The sequence below is a fragment of the Gekko japonicus genome, unplaced genomic scaffold, assembly GCF_001447785.1.
Source record: "Gekko japonicus isolate JY-2015 unplaced genomic scaffold, Gekko_japonicus_V1.1 scaffold165, whole genome shotgun sequence".
NCBI classification, from domain to species: domain Eukaryota; kingdom Metazoa; phylum Chordata; class Lepidosauria; order Squamata; family Gekkonidae; genus Gekko; species Gekko japonicus.
In genome coordinates this window covers 1,131,374-1,148,156 of record NW_015163097.1, presented here as the reverse complement: position 1 = coordinate 1,148,156, position 16,783 = coordinate 1,131,374, and the positions used below count along the sequence as shown (strand labels likewise).

Sequence of the window (16,783 nt, the reverse complement as noted above, 5' to 3'; positions counted from 1 at the left end):
AGAACAAAGTTTGTGTCCAGTGGCACCTTTAAGACCAACAAAGTTTAATTCTGGGTCTAAGCTTTTGTGTTCATGCACTCATTTTCAGATACATTGAAACAGAGTCATCAACCATTACATGTAGGTAGCGAGTGAGGAGGATGTTGCCCATATCTGTAGACTTCTGCAAATGTGGGAACTGTGGCCTCTGTTCATAACTGGGTCTCTGGTCACTTCTTCAGCTATGAAATATCTGTAGAAGAGAGCAGTGGCTCACAAAAGCTGATCCCCTGCTACAAATTTTTCTTTGTGCTTTTGTGGTTTTGAAGCAGTTTTTCTCCAGGTAGGTTCACCAGCTCTGAGTTGGGAAATACCTGGATATTTTTGGGGTGGAGCCTGAGCGGTGGGTGTTGCCTTCTGACACACTTCTGGTGGGTGTTGCCTTCTGACACACTTCTGGTGCATATGCAAATAAGTTATGCTAATAAGTTATGCTAATGAGCTCCTGCACCTCTTTTTCTACGAAAAGACCCCTGCTGCTGTATATATGGAAACACCACAGCTCCAGATATAGACAGATGTCCATATCTGAGGGGACACAGTTGGTTTGGATGGGAGATATATTGCCAGGTATAGCACATCTAGTGAGGATGAAAAGTTCAGGGAGTGAACCCCTCACCAAAGAGATTTTTCCAATTCCCAACAGATAGGAGGAGCTCTCTCTATTTTATTGGCAATTGACATTCTTGCTTGTACAGCAGGCATAGTGGGGCATTAGGAAACGCAGCAAAACAGATAAATGGCACACATAATATACAATAATAAACAGGGGGATCCTGGTGCATTTATGTAAGCCTGCCCACTCACATACAAAAAAAAGCAAGAGATTGGAGGAGGTTATTTTAAATCAAAAATGGAGCATACAGGCAAAGGTAGCTAAATCCTGCCACTTCCTACACCTTACTTTATTCATTGCAGTGCTTGAGGCCTTTTTCTCCCAGCTTGGTTTATTTCTGCTACCAGAAGTTTGCCCCATGCCAAAAAGGCGCAGCACCATAGACGGCAGAATAGTAAGTAACCAGGAGCCGCTGTTTTTTAAGGACAAAATCCAAGCCCTCCCCAAGCCAGTGAACCAGGAATCTAAATCAACAACACACAGTAAACTATAGTTTGAAAAGACAGACCTTTCAGAACAGTCCCCTTCATTGCTAAGATCTGTGTGTAACTCTGCTGACTGGAAAACACCCCTGTTATTTATACAGCTGCTAAGTTTGCTCCTCTCTGACCTCTTTGAATTCTAAGAAGACAACCAGGCACCAGAACATTGGCCAGATCCAAAGATTTTACAGACATCTGGATTAACTATAATTACATTATAATTATACACTTGGGTGTGGATGAATTATAATTACATTAATGGAGACATTTAACTGGATCTGGCCAGGTCCTTAAGAGATCATGATGGTTGCCATCCAAGTTCCAATGTGCCAGAAAGCTATTCTGAAGAAATAAAATGTAAACTGAGAATATGCCCTGTATTATATTTCAACCAGGCAGTGAAAAAGTGAGTGAAGTTCTTTTTTCTAGATACCTCCTATTTTGATCATATAAGCACAGAAAGCTATAATATAAAATGGGAAGAGTTCAATAACAACATCCACATTAGTCTTCTGAAGAAAAACAACAACAAAATGTACTTGGAAAACCTGACAATCTATTGTGGCATAAGCCTTCATAGGCTACTGCCCATTTCGTCAGATGCCTGATAGGGAAGAACTGTCAAACTGTGATAAGAGAGCAAATAACCAAGACCCACCATGTCAGATATAACAAGAAGTGATAAACCCCTGTGGAAAAGAAGGATGGACTACAGGCCCATTATATTGTGCAAGAGGCCCTAACTCTTGAAAGCTTATGCTGGAATCAAATTTAGATGCTAAAAGACTCCTGTCAATGTTTTCTGCAACATAATAACACAGCAACCAGGATTACCAACTCTAGTTTGGGAAATTCCTGGAGATTTAGGGCACCGCCTGGGGATGGTGGAGTTTGGGAAGGGGAGGGAGCTCCGTGTGGATATAATGCCATAGAATCTGTTCTCCAAAGCTAACATTTCCTTCATGGGAACTGATCTCCTTCCATGGGAGATCAGATGCAATTCCAGGAAAACCTCCAGGCCTTACCTGCATTGCTGCAGTTATATCATATTGCTTGCTGTATTTTACAAAGCAATTAAGCCCCAAGTGATTTCAGCAAAGAAAATGTAACATAAATACACCCCAGGCAAAAATTCCATGAGGAAGAGCTCCAGGAAGTATATATGCCACCTGCTGTTCAGTGGGATGAATGTAGCCTCAAACAATAGATTTCACATGAAGCTTCCTTATATGGAATCAGAGCACTGGGACACATTTATTTCACTACTGTCTACTTGCACTAGCAAAAACTTTCCAGGGTTTCAGGCAGAGAAAGGTTTTTCTGAACACATGCAATCCATGATACCTTAACTACAGATGCCAGGGACAGAATTTGGTACCTTCTGCATGCAAAACATGTGCTTTACCCAGAAGACACAAGCTTTCTTCTTGAACTTACTGCTGAAGTTGCAAGAGACTATTGGGGTGTTTGCACCAAATACACGTGTTGCTAAATCTTTGCCCTTTTCCGAAGTCTTGTCTCCATCATCAGTACTTGTATCTGCTCCCTAAAACATATGAAGATAAATATATTTATATAATGATATAAATACAAATGTACATTTATATAAAGACATCTACAGGAATCCAATTTTCAGGTACTCATTTTGAGGCCACCATTATCTACATACCTAGTTTGCAGCACTCCCCACATCCTAAATTCCTTCAAGAGAGTATTTTTAAAGGATTTCTGTACTGGCCACAAGGCCCAAACGTGTGGGGGAGGACACTTTACTAAAGCCTGGCTGCAACCTCATTCCCATGAAGAAAAACGGTGAGGCTAAATCACTCCTGAGAATATTTACGATAACACTTCTCTGTATCTATGACATGTCCCAATATGGAGTGTCCAAATTTTGTTAGATTTGCTGGAGCGAACAAGAAGCAGAATGCTAATACTTTCAAGTGGATTCGCCTAGTTGTCAAAAATCAATAGAGTAATACCTTAAGACCACTCAGAATGTGACAAAATAGACAGCAAGTTTTATGCAAGATGTCTTCTTTTTTTTAAAAGCAATAAATAAAATGGAAGACCATGTTTTGGTGCATAGAAGAAAAGCCCCAGTGTGGACCATAGTCTAATTGCAGAAATGTAGAACCTGTAATTTCTAATTTCAAAATTCTGTCATGACTGATGATACGCACATGTGCATGCATGTGATGGGATCATGGTATGAGGGAGGGGACAATGTTAAAAGTTTTAAAATGATGCTCATCAATCTTTTTATCCGGATTTACATATCTTTCACAGTGTAATAAATCCCAAAAGCTCCAATCCAGTGGCTCCAAGGCGTACCTGGAATTCGACACGCACAGAAGCTTCCCCATTCTTCTCCACGGGCAGCAGAGTCGGAGCGTGCAATCAAGCACTCCCGTAAAAGAGAACAGAAAGTCCTTGTACATGTGGGATTTCGTCCACACCCCATATTTCAAGCTGGCAGAAATGGGCCTTTCCTGGCACTAATGCTGGGTCCAAGCCAAGCTGTTCTGGCAGTACTGCCAGTGCCACTGGTGCTCAGCTCAGCTTGCTCTTGCCCACCAACTGTCCTCCAGGGCAGCGGACCACTGAAAACATCCCCGGTAAGTTAAAGTGGCAATTCTGCCCTACCCAAAGGAGTTCACAAAGTGCAGTTTAAAAAATATTAAAAAATTAAAATATATACACAGATGGTATAAAAACAATAAAAACACCAAGCCAACAGCACCATAACAGCCACAAGATGGCAGAGAAAATTAAAACCAGTAGGAGAATAAAAACCAACAGTAAGTATGAAAGTATTCCATTGCGTTCACACAAACAAAATGAGCATAGTTTGGTATTTCAAAGCCTTTTCCATCCATGTCATTCTCGACTAAGAGGTAAGGAAAGGTGGAAAACTGTGTCAACCTTTTTCTCTACAAGACACAGGTTTATCTAGAGGCTCAATATTCTGATATGTTGCCTTACACACAGTGCTAGGCGTGCAATGAGTTTCAGCCATCTTCAACACAGGAAGTCTTCAGTTATGTTCCAGCACTACACACTAACTACAATTTACTGTTGAGATTATAATTCATATTGAGGTTATGTTATGATGAACAGGACAGCAAGCTAAATTGGTACTTACGAGAGCACCTTCAAGCTTAAAGATGGCAGCTGCGCCATGTGTGTCTGAAGGAGCCATTTTTCTCCTCCAGCGTCTGCGGCGGAAAGTGTCTGAACTGCGCTGCTTCCAGTGAAATTTCCACCCAATCAAAGAGGCAAATTCCCATCCTTCTTGATCATCAAAGAATGTGTTTTCCTAGGATAGACATGTAATTCCCAGTCACCACAGATTCAAAATGGGGGAATAATAACAATCCATTCAACTAATCTCTCATTTCCCCCTCCCCATTACTTTCAACAAATGTACAAAACAGATTTCATGTTTTTTTCTTACTTCTCTTAGCCTCGATGCTGTAGTTTGATTTGGATCTTTTCTGCGTTTTTTGATCAGCCTTCTTCTTCTGTGGGTGTGATACATTTTTTCTGCAGCTACCCATGACCTCGGCTTGTTGTCAGGAGGAATGGTAATCCCATATTCCCAACCTAAAATAACATAGGTAAACATGCATTGGTTGTTTTGAACTGCCTTACTGAAATCCTAATTCTCTCCATATAATATTTATCTATTTTAAAGACTACCTTGCCCTTCAGCATAAAAGATTTCCAAGTTAGCTAATACATTGAATACATTGAATAAAAATGTATTCAAAACCCATTAAAAACATCTATAACATTTACAAACACAACAATCAGCATCCAGTCAGTAATAACAATCATGCACTGGAGGGTTTGTGTAGAAATCAACTAACCCAAAATCTGGGATGAGCAGAAATATTTTAACTTTTCTGGAGTTTTTTCCCACACTTGTGGCGGTGTGGCTGTGGGGGGAGTTGATGGCCAATCACACGGTTCATTTTTGGTGTGATAACATGGCAGTCGTTCAGGTCATTAACTCCCTCACAACCAGATCGCCGCAGATATGGCTTTGGTGAGGGCTTTTACCCTGCGTTGCCTTCGGCTTAACATTCTCTTCATGGCCAGGCACGTACCCGGGGTGGACAATGGAGTGGCTGATGCTCTTTCTCGCAAACAGATGAGGAGGTTTCGTCAGCTGGCCCCGGATGCTGACCCACAACCGGTATGGATGCCACAGGAGCTCTGGTTGATTGGAGGGCCGAGGTCAGCAGGGCTATAGGCTTGGCTATCATGGCAAGTACGAAGCGGGCATATGACCGTGCGGTCCGCCAGTTTTCTGAGTTTAGGATTCAGGTAGGGTATTTGGAGCTATGGCCTGTGTCAGTGGACCAGCTCTTGCATTTCTGTGTTATGCTGCAAGGTAAGGGAAAGGCAGTGGGTTCCATTAAAGGGTCGCTCGCTGCGCTAGCTTATGCTTGCAAGGCGAGGGGGCTGGCTATCAAGTGATTTTAGGATTAGGAGAATGTTAGAGGGCTGGTTGCGAGAGGCTGGGTCAAGGGCCGATCAACAGCAGCCCATTTCACCTGCTGTTTTAAAGGGTTTGAGGGCAGCTTGGAAGGATATCTGTGAGACGCCGTATGAGGCTTGCCTGTTCCATGCCACAGCACTTGTTGCCCTCTTCGGAACTCTCTGGATTAGCGAATTGGTTGTTCAATCCAAAACTGATAGGTCTGGGCGGGCATTGGAGGTGCGGGACCTTCGCCTAATGGGCGACAGGGTTTTGCTTACCTTGTGGCATTCCAAGACTGATCAGAGGGGGAGGGGAGCAGTTGTTTCCATTGGTCTGTGGGGAAGACAAGGAATTGTGCCCAGTAACAGTGATGGCTGCCTACCTGGATGGACAAGGGTTGGGGGAAGGTGTTTTGTTTCGTCACAGGGACAACGCCCCTTTAACCAAGCACCAGTTCTGGGCAGTGACATCAGCAGCCCTGCGACAGCTGGGGTTGGAGGGTGTGAAGTTTTGCACCCATTCCTTCCGGATTGGTGCTGCATCCACGGCAGCCGCTATGAGATATCCTGTGTGGGATATTCAGCGACTAGGAAGATGACGCTCCTCTGCATATAGGTCCTATGTCCGCCCCATGCCTGGCCAGGGGGGATAGTAAGCCAACTGTGTTCTTTTCTGTTCTCATTGTTTCTCGTTTCAGGTCCTGTTGGCCAGTTGGAAAGGAAGCGGATTTTGATTTGTGGGCATAGTTTTATATTTTGGGCTGCGCATCACGCTAAACAGTTGCCCATTGGTTCACAGCTGGGCCTTGGCCAGGTTGCCACGATTGAATGGCGTGGGCACCGGGGCTTGCACTGGTCTGGTTTGTTACAGTTGTTATTCGAGGGGAGGTTTGTGCCCCCTCCTGACGTGTTGCTGATCCACTTGGGTGGCAATGATCTCGGCCTGATCAAAGGGAAAGCCTTGATTTTGCAGGCGCGAGAGGATTTTCATTTTCTGAAGCAGAGGTGGCCTGAGACGAAACTTATATGGTCTGCCATGGTACCTCGGCGTATTTGGAAGGGGACTTGCAACCCTTTGGCCATACATAAGGCATGCAGGAAGGCTAATTGTGAGATTCACAGAGTGCTGGATGGGGGACTGGGCACATATTTGCCTCACCCTGGTATCAAAGCGGCTTTTGCGCTTTTGCGCAAGGAGTGACGGCATCCATTTATCTGACAGTGGCCTAGTTTTGTTTACGAGCCTTAAGGGGGACACACCACAATACCAAATAATATTTCCATACAGGAATAAATAGGTTGGTCACTTTAGGGCAGGAGTTTAGTTCATACAGATTGCGGTACAGGTGACCATCGGCTTATTACCCCCATTTTGGGGATTAGGGGTCTTGCCGGTACAGCCTTTGGGCCCTGCAGCCCGGGGCGGGGAAAGCAGACTGCCTTGGGGATTGCCCAGGACTGCCTGCCCCTTTGAGCCTGGCGGCTCGGGGGGTTGGGAGTGCTTGGCAGTTCCACTTGCCATGCTGCTGGATGCGAGCCATACCTTTGGCTAATGTCTGGGGCTGGGTGGCTCGCCCTTGTAAATGGTGAAGGAGGGGTCCTTGGGACCTCTGGCTTTGCCAGACCACAATCTGAACTCCCCTTGCCGTATTGCTGTTTGTGTTGCTATTAATGTTAATAAAGTGGCCCAGTTGATACCCAACAAAAATGTTGTCTGTCTCTTCTTCCGGATTGGGGGGCAAATACCGATACCCAATCTACTTTCGATTGACCATGGGCCTGCATGCACACAGTGCAATTCTTTCCCCACCGCAGACCCTGCCACACTGACCTCCACTAACACATCAATAAGTTTTGATGTTCCTTTCAGATACAAATGCAAAGTGCCACGAAGCATGGGAAGTGGGGCACGGTTTGGGGAACTCAAGTCAAAACTTGCCTGGGCTTGTTAGTTCACACGTTAAGAATCTGATATGAACGGTATCCTAAAGCTCTAGCTTCACCTTTTTCATCCACGGCTCGATTGATATCATAAATCCAAGCGTCATCGTCCCACATCCAACCGGGAGGGCAGGTGATCTCACTGGGCGGGGCTGTTTTTTCACCGTTCTTTGAAACAGAGAAGGAAACACACACGTGTATACCAACACTGAGATTCTTAAAAAGACGTAGCAGTTGTCTGTTCAGCAACATTACGCTATAATTTCCCACTTCCTTACTTCATTTATTTTCTGCCTTTCTCACTCAGACCCAAGGCAGATCACAAAATACAAAAGAACAAAAACGAAAACAATTCAGACAGCATAAAACATCCAATCTGCCTAGGATTAGGGAATTAGAAATTGGATCACAGAATTAGATTACAGAATTAGAAAACCATACTAACTGGCTAAGGCATGATAATAGTATTTCATTAGAACTCAGAATGGAGATTTTTTTTTCTGGCTATTTAAAGACTATCAGTTTTATTGCAGAATAAACTTTAATGGATCCAAACCCATTTTTGTCAGATCTGAAGTTCATAAAAGCTTATGCTACAATAAAACATTTTTTAAGTGATGCTTGTTATTTACAACAGAACAGGCTATGAGAGCTACCCCTGTGAAATCAGAAGCATTCATGAAAACAGTCTGCAGCGAAAAGGAGACCAGATTACATCCCCCAGTCTACTGTGCATGTGATAACTGCATTCAAAACTGCACGGTAGATCCAAGTCCCTCAGGGTGCAAGAGGGACAACTCAGCTGCAAAAGGCCGGACCTGGATGGCCTAGGCTAGCTGGATCTTGGCAGGGAAGCAGGGGCAGCCCTGGTCTGTATTTGGGTGGAAGACCACCAAGGAAGGCCAGGGTTGCTGCGGAGAGGCAGATGGCAAGCCACTTCTGAACATCTCTTGCCTTGAACACCCCACGGGGCTGCCATAAATTGGCTGTGACTTGACGACACTTACCACCACCACTAACGCAGCCTCCCCCCCCCCCATACAGAGAGGAGACAGGATGCTGGGAAAGAGGGATTTAACTCTTTCCTCCTGTGCCTTTCCTCTGATAAGAAAAGCGCTTTCCAGGCTACAAAAGCCCTAATAAGGAAGGGGGAAAGACAAAAGACCTGTTCTGTACAGGGTTGCCAATATGAGATTGGCAACCTGTAGGAGACAGTTTGGTTGCTAACTCCAGGTTGGGAAATTCCTGGGGAGAGCGGAGTTTGGAAAGGGGAGGGGCCTCAGTAGGGCATAATTCCATAGAGTCCACCCTCTAGAGGAACTGATCACTGTTGTCTGGAGAACAGTTGTAATTCCAGGAGATCTCCAGGTACTACCTGGAGGTTGGCAACCCTAGAACTTCTGCACCTGTCACCTTCTCCCCCCACCCAAGTTTAAAGCAACAATGCAGAATTTTGCTATTGGCTTACTGTTTGCCAGTTTATGAGTCCACAGTCTGAAACTGCAGCATATCATATTTATTTAAAATAAATAATGTTATTTCTGTTTGCACTGCACATGATCAGATCCTTTCAATTCTCAGTTGGAGAGGAATTGTGTGTCCTTAAGTTGTGATATGCATTTTATGTGTATTTGACCATGGAAGCTAAAAAACAAGCTGAATTGAATTTCATGTATTACAACCAGGCCCGTAGCCAGGATTTTTTTGGGAGGGTTAAATAAGTCGGGGGGCACCTTGCACCCCCCCCCAGGGGAGCACCACATATAAAATAAAAAATTGGAAGTCAGGGGGTCCTGGGCTGGATGGGAAGTCAGGGGGGGCTGGGCAGTAAGTTGGGGGACCAGGCCCCACGATGCCCCACTGTAGCTATGGGCCTGATTACAACTGTTATCTAAGAAGGTGCTATTAAAATGCAGAAGTGCAAACTCATCAAAAACAAGACTTACGACATCAGTATAACTCTCTTCAGCTGCTTTCCAGTCTCCTCCAGGATAGCGGCTCTCATTCTGATACACTTCATCAGTGAACTCAGAATGGCCAGCATCAGCTTCCGTCAGCAAGCTGGAAAGTCAGAAGGAAACTTTCAAACTAGTTAAGTATTAAAAGGTGTTCCCTGAACACATCAAGGTTGTTCTAGCTGCATGTGAACTTCTTGACTACAAGCAACTGCAAGAATGTTTGACAACCCAGCTTGATGGCTTGGGGTGAGTGGGTGGGGTCTCACCCAGATGAGGAAAAAAGCACAGGATCCTATGGACCACCTTTAGTTCCTGAAAAATCCCGACGTGGTTCTTCATTCTACGGCTTCATTCTTCATTCTACTGCTTGAAGAACTGTACCGGAATTTTAGGAGGAATTTTAGGAGAAAAGGCTGCTAATTAAGCTGCCTTCATGATATTGGGCCATTTCACATATTGTGTATGCTGTATAGTAGCCCCCAGGTATGTGTTATCTGTAGATGCTTCTCCATATAGTTGGCTGAAGGTGATATTTCATCTATAGAGTTTTGGCCAATTATAATTACTGCAAAAGATATCATGGGGCTCTTTTTCTCTGGCAGTGGTTAGAATGGGTGCAAACCATATTAACAATCTGGAGATGGCCACACTTTGTAGACAACAGCAGTAACATTTTGAATTTTTTTAAAAAAAATCAAAATCCCAATGTTTTTCTAGTGTCAGATGCCACTGTTGCAGCGGTGAACCTAGCTGCAGAAACTAAGCGTTACATAGCCGAGGAAACAGACTGCAGTCTGCTAGGGAATTCTACATTGCAGTTAACTGAATTTTTGCAATGAACTGTAAATGAACTCATTTTAGTACTGTAAACTTTTCCAGTCATGCTGCAACACTTATATTTTCCTGGTATTCCACAAAGTACACACTTATTATCACAAATGTATTCTTTCACATTCTTCTGTGCTTTTTGAAAAGTATATGAAGTGTAATCTCAAATGCTAATGCAATAAAATAAAATATAAAAGCCAAAGGAACAAGACAACTGTGTATAATCACGCTAATGTAAATTATAACAGTAAACAAATAATAAACAAAACTTATAGTGTTTTCATTCATAAATGCATGATTTCATTTGTTCTCATTCATAAATTCAACAAAGTCTCAGGATTGTGAGATTCGTTTCGGAAGTCTTCTTCAAGAATATCAGACTGATACACACATAAAATAAAGAGAACAATTCTGGAAGAAGACTTCCGAAACAAAGATTACAATCCGGAGACTTTGCTGAATTTATGAATGAGAACAAATGAAATTATGCATTTATGAATGAAAACAGCACACTATAAATTATTGTTTCTTTATTATTTGTTTATTGTTATAATTTACATTAGCATGATTATACATGCTTGTCTTGTTGTCTTGTTCCTTTGGCTTTTGTAAAAGAAAATATGTCACACAAAATAGAATGTAGCATTTTCTTTGGTTAGCTGGGATTTCAGAGAGTTCTGTACTGCCATCTGTTGGCCAAATTGTACTATAAATACTGTTTTGAAAGACTGCTTCATATGTTGTTTAGAATTTTTCCATATCTGAGGCTTAAGTTGCCTTTGAGAAAGCAGCATCCGTAATGCTCATGAAAGGCATGGCAGACACAGCTGTGACTTGATGGCACTTTCCACCCCCATTGGTGCCACAACAACCTGACCCACACACCCCTCCCCACTGCTTTTAAGATCCAAATTACGTATCTGGAGTTAAAGTCACTGAACTCCAATCGTACACAAGTTTGTTAAACTGTTTTGCTTTAAAAAAAAAAGCAGAACATAAACATTGCCCTGTCTTGGGATACAATGAGATGCCCCCACTTTTATATCAATAACAGGCTGCTTTCCCCGTCCCCCGCCCCCAGTTTGGAAAGATCCTAAGATAGTACCATTTTAAACATTTTAACAGAGAACTTGTCTCTAACTGGGTGGGTCACAGCACATATAACTGCCTCTCTCTCTTCCTGCAAATGTTTTGGCATTTCCTCAATAGGAAATTACTTTTGTTCTATGGTAGAGTAATCTAAACAAAAACCTGACCTTCTTTCAGGATCAATGAACCAGTCCCCTTCCCACTCCCAGCCTTTGGGAGGCAGAAAGTATTCCCTTTTCAGCTTGATTTTTCCTGTGACGTCAGAAAATTTGTGGCGGCCAACAAGTCCCGAAGTTCCCCATTTTCCAAACATAAGAGCCTGATTTTCATACTATTTGAAAAACGAACAACAAAGCAGTGTTATAGCCTGATGAAAAATCTCATGCATTCGATATCTCAACATTCGATATTGCAATGTTGCCCTGCTTAGGTGAGTTTCCTGGCAGCCACAATGACCTGCAAATCTTTCACAAACACTGCAAAACACTGCAAGGCATGCCTTGACTGTACCCTGATGATATAGCACACCAAGGGCACAAGGTGAAAGTATCCTCAGAAGTAGCTATTTCTAGAAAGAAAACTGTAAACTTCTAAAAGTCTGATACAAATAAGAACATAAGAGAAGCCATGTTGGATCAGGCCAATGGCTCATCCAGTCCAACACTCTGTGTTTCACAGTGGCCAAAACCCAGGTTTTGGGGAAAGATAATACAGTGATGACTTATAGATAGAACCTAGCCATTTTCATAATTTGAACTGTATTGCATAATTTAGAGGAACTGAAGCCAAGCTTAATTTGACTACCAGTTTCACTAGCATGGAATATGAAGATTTCTGAACAAAATGTTTTAGTGTGCGCACACACATTTCTCCCTCAACAGTAAGTACTGACAATCAGATCCCACAAGTCTCAGAGGAAAGGAAATTCTTTACAGATGGATTTCAGAGATGCTTGAGATGCAACATGTCTCTTCTTCAGAAACTAAGCAACGGACTATTGTCTACCAAATGGGACAAGGACTGGATAGGATGGCTTTCTTAGCCTTGTGACTTTACTAAATCACTTATGCATGTGAAGTGGACTTTTCATAGAAAGAAGATGGTATGCTCACACGCCACAACATCGATGGGGTAACCTACAATACCAGTTAAGGCAGCGTTAATTTTGAAAGACATGCACTGAACTTATCCCAGATGGTAAAATCAAAATCAAAATTTCCTGTGACTGATGGGACCCTCTGAACAAATGCTCTCATACATCTGACCTGACAAATTAGGGCACAAGGCTTTGGGAAGTTCCCCTGTGCACACTATTAAAATGAATGAAAGCTGCACAAGCACCACTGATGGAGCATGTTTGTGTGTTGCTCTCATTTCATTTCACAGGTGTTTGCACAGGAGAGCTTTCTTGTGCCCTGATGAAGGGAGGGCAAAAACTCCATAAAACTCCCCAGGACCTTGTCTCATATTTTAATGTAGAGAAAGAGGCAAAAATTCAAATCAACTGTAGCACAGAGATTGTTAGTATACCTACCAATTCAGCAAAGACGCTAAACGTTCCTTCTGCAAAGCTATTAAACTTCTTCTCAACTGCGCTCAAGCCCAGCCAAATGTTAACCCGCAACTGTGCGGGTATTTTGACACCATTGTTTTTGTCCTGTGGGTACTAAACAACATTAAAAGAATTGTTATCTTCCAGGGTTATGCAAGCATTGACTAAACAAATACAGTAGAACACTCACACAGCCTATGTCCCAATGGCCTGTGCCCGGCCAGAATTTTCCTTTGTCAGAGATTACACCAAATGGGCTTTTTAAGTTCAGCAGTGCCCCAAAACAATTTAAAGAATATTATCCTTGACTTGCCAGCACACGGATGGCCAAGCACAGCCAGACTGCTAATTCTTTTCCTGTTTTTCATTCCCAGCCCTTGTAAAACAATGAGTTTGCCCTTGCCCAAGTCTGAAATTTGCGATATTAATCATTGTTCATATTTCCTTGTCACAAGTAAGAGGCTTGAAAATCAAATGTCATGCTGATATAAGTTTCCCAAACTATTAATAGCCGAGATACCCTTCTTTCTCAGTTAAAATTGGAGGCACACTTCACGCTTCGGCCTGAAAAGATTTATTTTGAGGAATGTGAATAGTAAGAGGCAGAGTTGTGTAGTAGTGGTTGCACAGGATCTGGGAGACCCAGGTTCGAAACCCCACTGCCATGGAAGCTCCCTGGCTGACCTTGAGCCAGTCACAGTCTCTCAGCCTGACCTACCTCACAGGTTTGTTGGTATCAGGAACAAGAGGAGGAGGGGGAAAGGAAGTTGTAAGCCACTTGGGGTTCCCAATGGGGAAGGAAAAAAAGAGTACAAAAGTCAAGAAAGAGAGAGAGAGAGAGAGAGAGAGAGAGAGAGGTGCAGCTTGAAAGGAACATACTGCTGCCTGTGTTTCAGGAAGAATTACTTTTTTGAACATGCCAACTGCCTGGGAAGGAGCAACCCCAAAACAAATATACTTTCAGAAACACAACAGGCCTTCTTGAGGGCAGATAATTGTAAAATATCTCTGCATCAGGAATGACTGAATGATCACAGGACATTTGCAGCATACACATGGTATAATTTCCCATGCCCAGTGAAGACTGAGTGGGGGGGGGAGTCATGTGTCAGCTGTAAATCATGCAGAGATGCAACAGCAGCCTTCTCTGTAGGGATGTGCATTTGTTTACTAGTTAATGACAAGTTCTTATTCATTATCTGAAGAAGTGAGCTTAGACTCACAAAAGCTTATACCTGGCCCTTAAGGTGCTAGTGGACTTATATTTTGTTCTACTGCTACAGACTAACATGGGCAGCCCACCTGAAACTTTCATTCATTATCACCATTATCATAACAGAAACACAGAGGAAAACTGCAAGCATTATTCAATGCAATTAACATGTTTATTCTGGTGCCTGGGTGTCTAGTTCTAGCTGAGTACAAACTCAGAGGGAAGACATTGAGGAGATAATACAACCTTTTCAGTCAACAGAGTAAAATAGATCTTGCAGTAGAAGATTTTTTCCTAACAGGCCTTTCTTTCTATAATTTTAACAACAGACGCCAATTATTTGGGGAAGGATTTCTCGATGCTGTATAAAGAGCACCCTTTCACTCCTTGCGTGAATTTTTAATGATTCTCATATAGAAGGCATATCAGTAACTTCTGTTGTTCAGTAAACTGCATAAATACTATGAAACTGACCTGCAGGAGACAGTGAGGATGATTTGCTGATTTTCCTAGTGTGCTCTTATTTTGCTAGGGTGAGGTGTTCCCCTGCTCCCTTTTAGGCTGGTTATGATGTAAATGCCCTGATCTCAGAAGCGAAGCAGGGTTGGCCCTGGCTAGTATTTGGATGGGTGACCTCCAAGGAATACCAGGGGCATGGCGCAGAAGCAGGCAATGGCAAACCACCTCTGAAACGTCTGTCTTAAAAACAAGTCTAGCTCACCACCTAGTGGTACATAATGCTAAAAGAGCTGGAACTTCTAGCTGCCAGATAATCTTAGTATCTCCTGGCTATACTACACACACTGCCATACAATAATTATTCATCATCATCATCATCATCATCATCATCATCATTATTATTACATAAATATGCCTGCTAACATGGTCCTGCTGTAAGTCTGTTAATGTTGCGGTCTTGTGTGTGATGGCCACTTAAATAGAAGGAAGGTTTCTCACAATGGAAGAAACCTTCTCACTCTTCTGAGTGGCAGGATACAGGACAGTGAGTTTTCATGTTTGACTCCCGCATACTACATCTTTTCTCCCAGCCCCCCCCCAACAACCACAGAGGAGCATTCTTAATAATCATCCAGTTTCAGAATCCAAAAAATGACATTTTAGGGAACACTGTCTCACTTCCAGTTTTTGTGGAGGATGTTAACCTAACCAATTTTGACTTAGATGGAGAATAATAATTATCAAGCCATGATGGAAGGTGCAGATAAAGATAACAGATTTCTTTTTGGGTCACAGAAATACAGTTACTGATTATAAGCAAATCCCACTGTGTTTGGTCCGTCTGTGATGGATTATTCCCATTGTTTGTGTGTGTGTGTGCGCGCATCTCTCACTGGATGCATATGCATTTACAGCGTTTTCTGTCAACTGCTCAGACTCTCTGCCTGAAAAATGAGCAAGAAATGAAGAATTGTGCCAACTTTGGGGTGCCTCTGCCACACTATCTGCCTGGGCCACCAAATTCTTCTGTCTGCCCTCTCTGGAACTCAGCTTGCTTCTTTGGGATGACAAACCCAAGCCTCAATGCCTGTTATGTAACTCTGGCTCCTCTCTGACATGGGGTCTAATGACTCCCTTTCCCCCCTCTGTAAAGCTGCCTGCCTTCTGAGTGACATTAGGGGACCCTACGTGTTAGAGCTAAGGGTAAATGCTATTTATTTAATTTGATCTTCAAGGAACATAGTTTTTGAGACAATAATGAAGGGGACGTAAATACACACTGGTATATGCACTGTATTTAAATAATATGGACTGTTAATATGGCAAGCTTTTCCCACCACAATATTCTGTATCAAACTTCCTCTAAAAACTACTGTCTTCCATGACACTGACTGAAATTATCATTGTAGCCCTCACTGTTTTGCCAATGTTCCCACAGTTTGGCTTACGTTACCTTTAGAAAGATGGTCTGGGTCTTTCCACAATACTTTCCAGATGCTCCAGGACTTGTCGTGGAATACAAAACCTGGTGAGCAGGCATGCGGGCATAGGAAAGCCTTTTCTCCCCTCGGATCATCCAAATGATCACATCAGGCATGCTGTTTTGTGGCTTTTGTTTTCAGTCAGGGAGAAAAATGAAAACAGATTTTTACTTTGCAAAATAATTGTATTTCCTATTAGAAGAGAAGAAAGAGGAGGAGGAGGAGGAGGAGGAGATTGGATTTATACCGCGCCCTTCACTCGGAATCTCAGAGCGGCTTACAAACTCCTTTTCCTTCCCCTCCCCACAACAGACGGCTTGCCCAAGGTCATCCAGCTGCTGTGAGTGGAGGAGTGGGGAATCAAACCCGGATTAGAGTCCGCGCACTCAACCACTACACCAAACTGGCTCTTGAGATTATTAAAGGCCAAAAAAAGATATATAAAATTTGCCTTGAAGGAATTATTGTATCACATTGTACAGAAACCACAACTCTCTCTTGCCCCCTCTGCACACTCGTAGCACTGAAAAGGCGTGTGTGTCTTTTGGTGCCTCAAGGTGAGGGAGGTTTCACAGCTCAGCCACTGAATGTACATTCCGCAGGGAGTCATAACCAATCCTGGCTCCCAGGCACATGT

The 16,783-nt window shown here is 43.0% G+C and overlaps 1 protein-coding gene across 1 annotated transcript in view; it reads right to left on the bottom strand.

Annotated features, from left to right (window-relative positions):
- MYOF (myoferlin) overlaps positions 1-16,783 on the bottom strand; it is a 133,129-nt gene that overhangs the window by 40,963 nt on the left and 75,383 nt on the right. Inside the window, exons 24-31 of the mRNA XM_015406623.1 lie at positions 16,119-16,274; positions 12,976-13,107; positions 11,609-11,772; positions 9,513-9,627; positions 7,629-7,734; positions 4,595-4,743; positions 4,283-4,456; positions 2,575-2,683 (exon numbers count right to left, since the gene is read on the bottom strand). Of these exons, the coding sequence (XP_015262109.1) occupies positions 2,575-2,683; positions 4,283-4,456; positions 4,595-4,743; positions 7,629-7,734; positions 9,513-9,627; positions 11,609-11,772; positions 12,976-13,107; positions 16,119-16,274 (1,105 nt within the window). The remainder of the gene's footprint in view (positions 1-2,574; positions 2,684-4,282; positions 4,457-4,594; positions 4,744-7,628; positions 7,735-9,512; positions 9,628-11,608; positions 11,773-12,975; positions 13,108-16,118; positions 16,275-16,783) is intronic.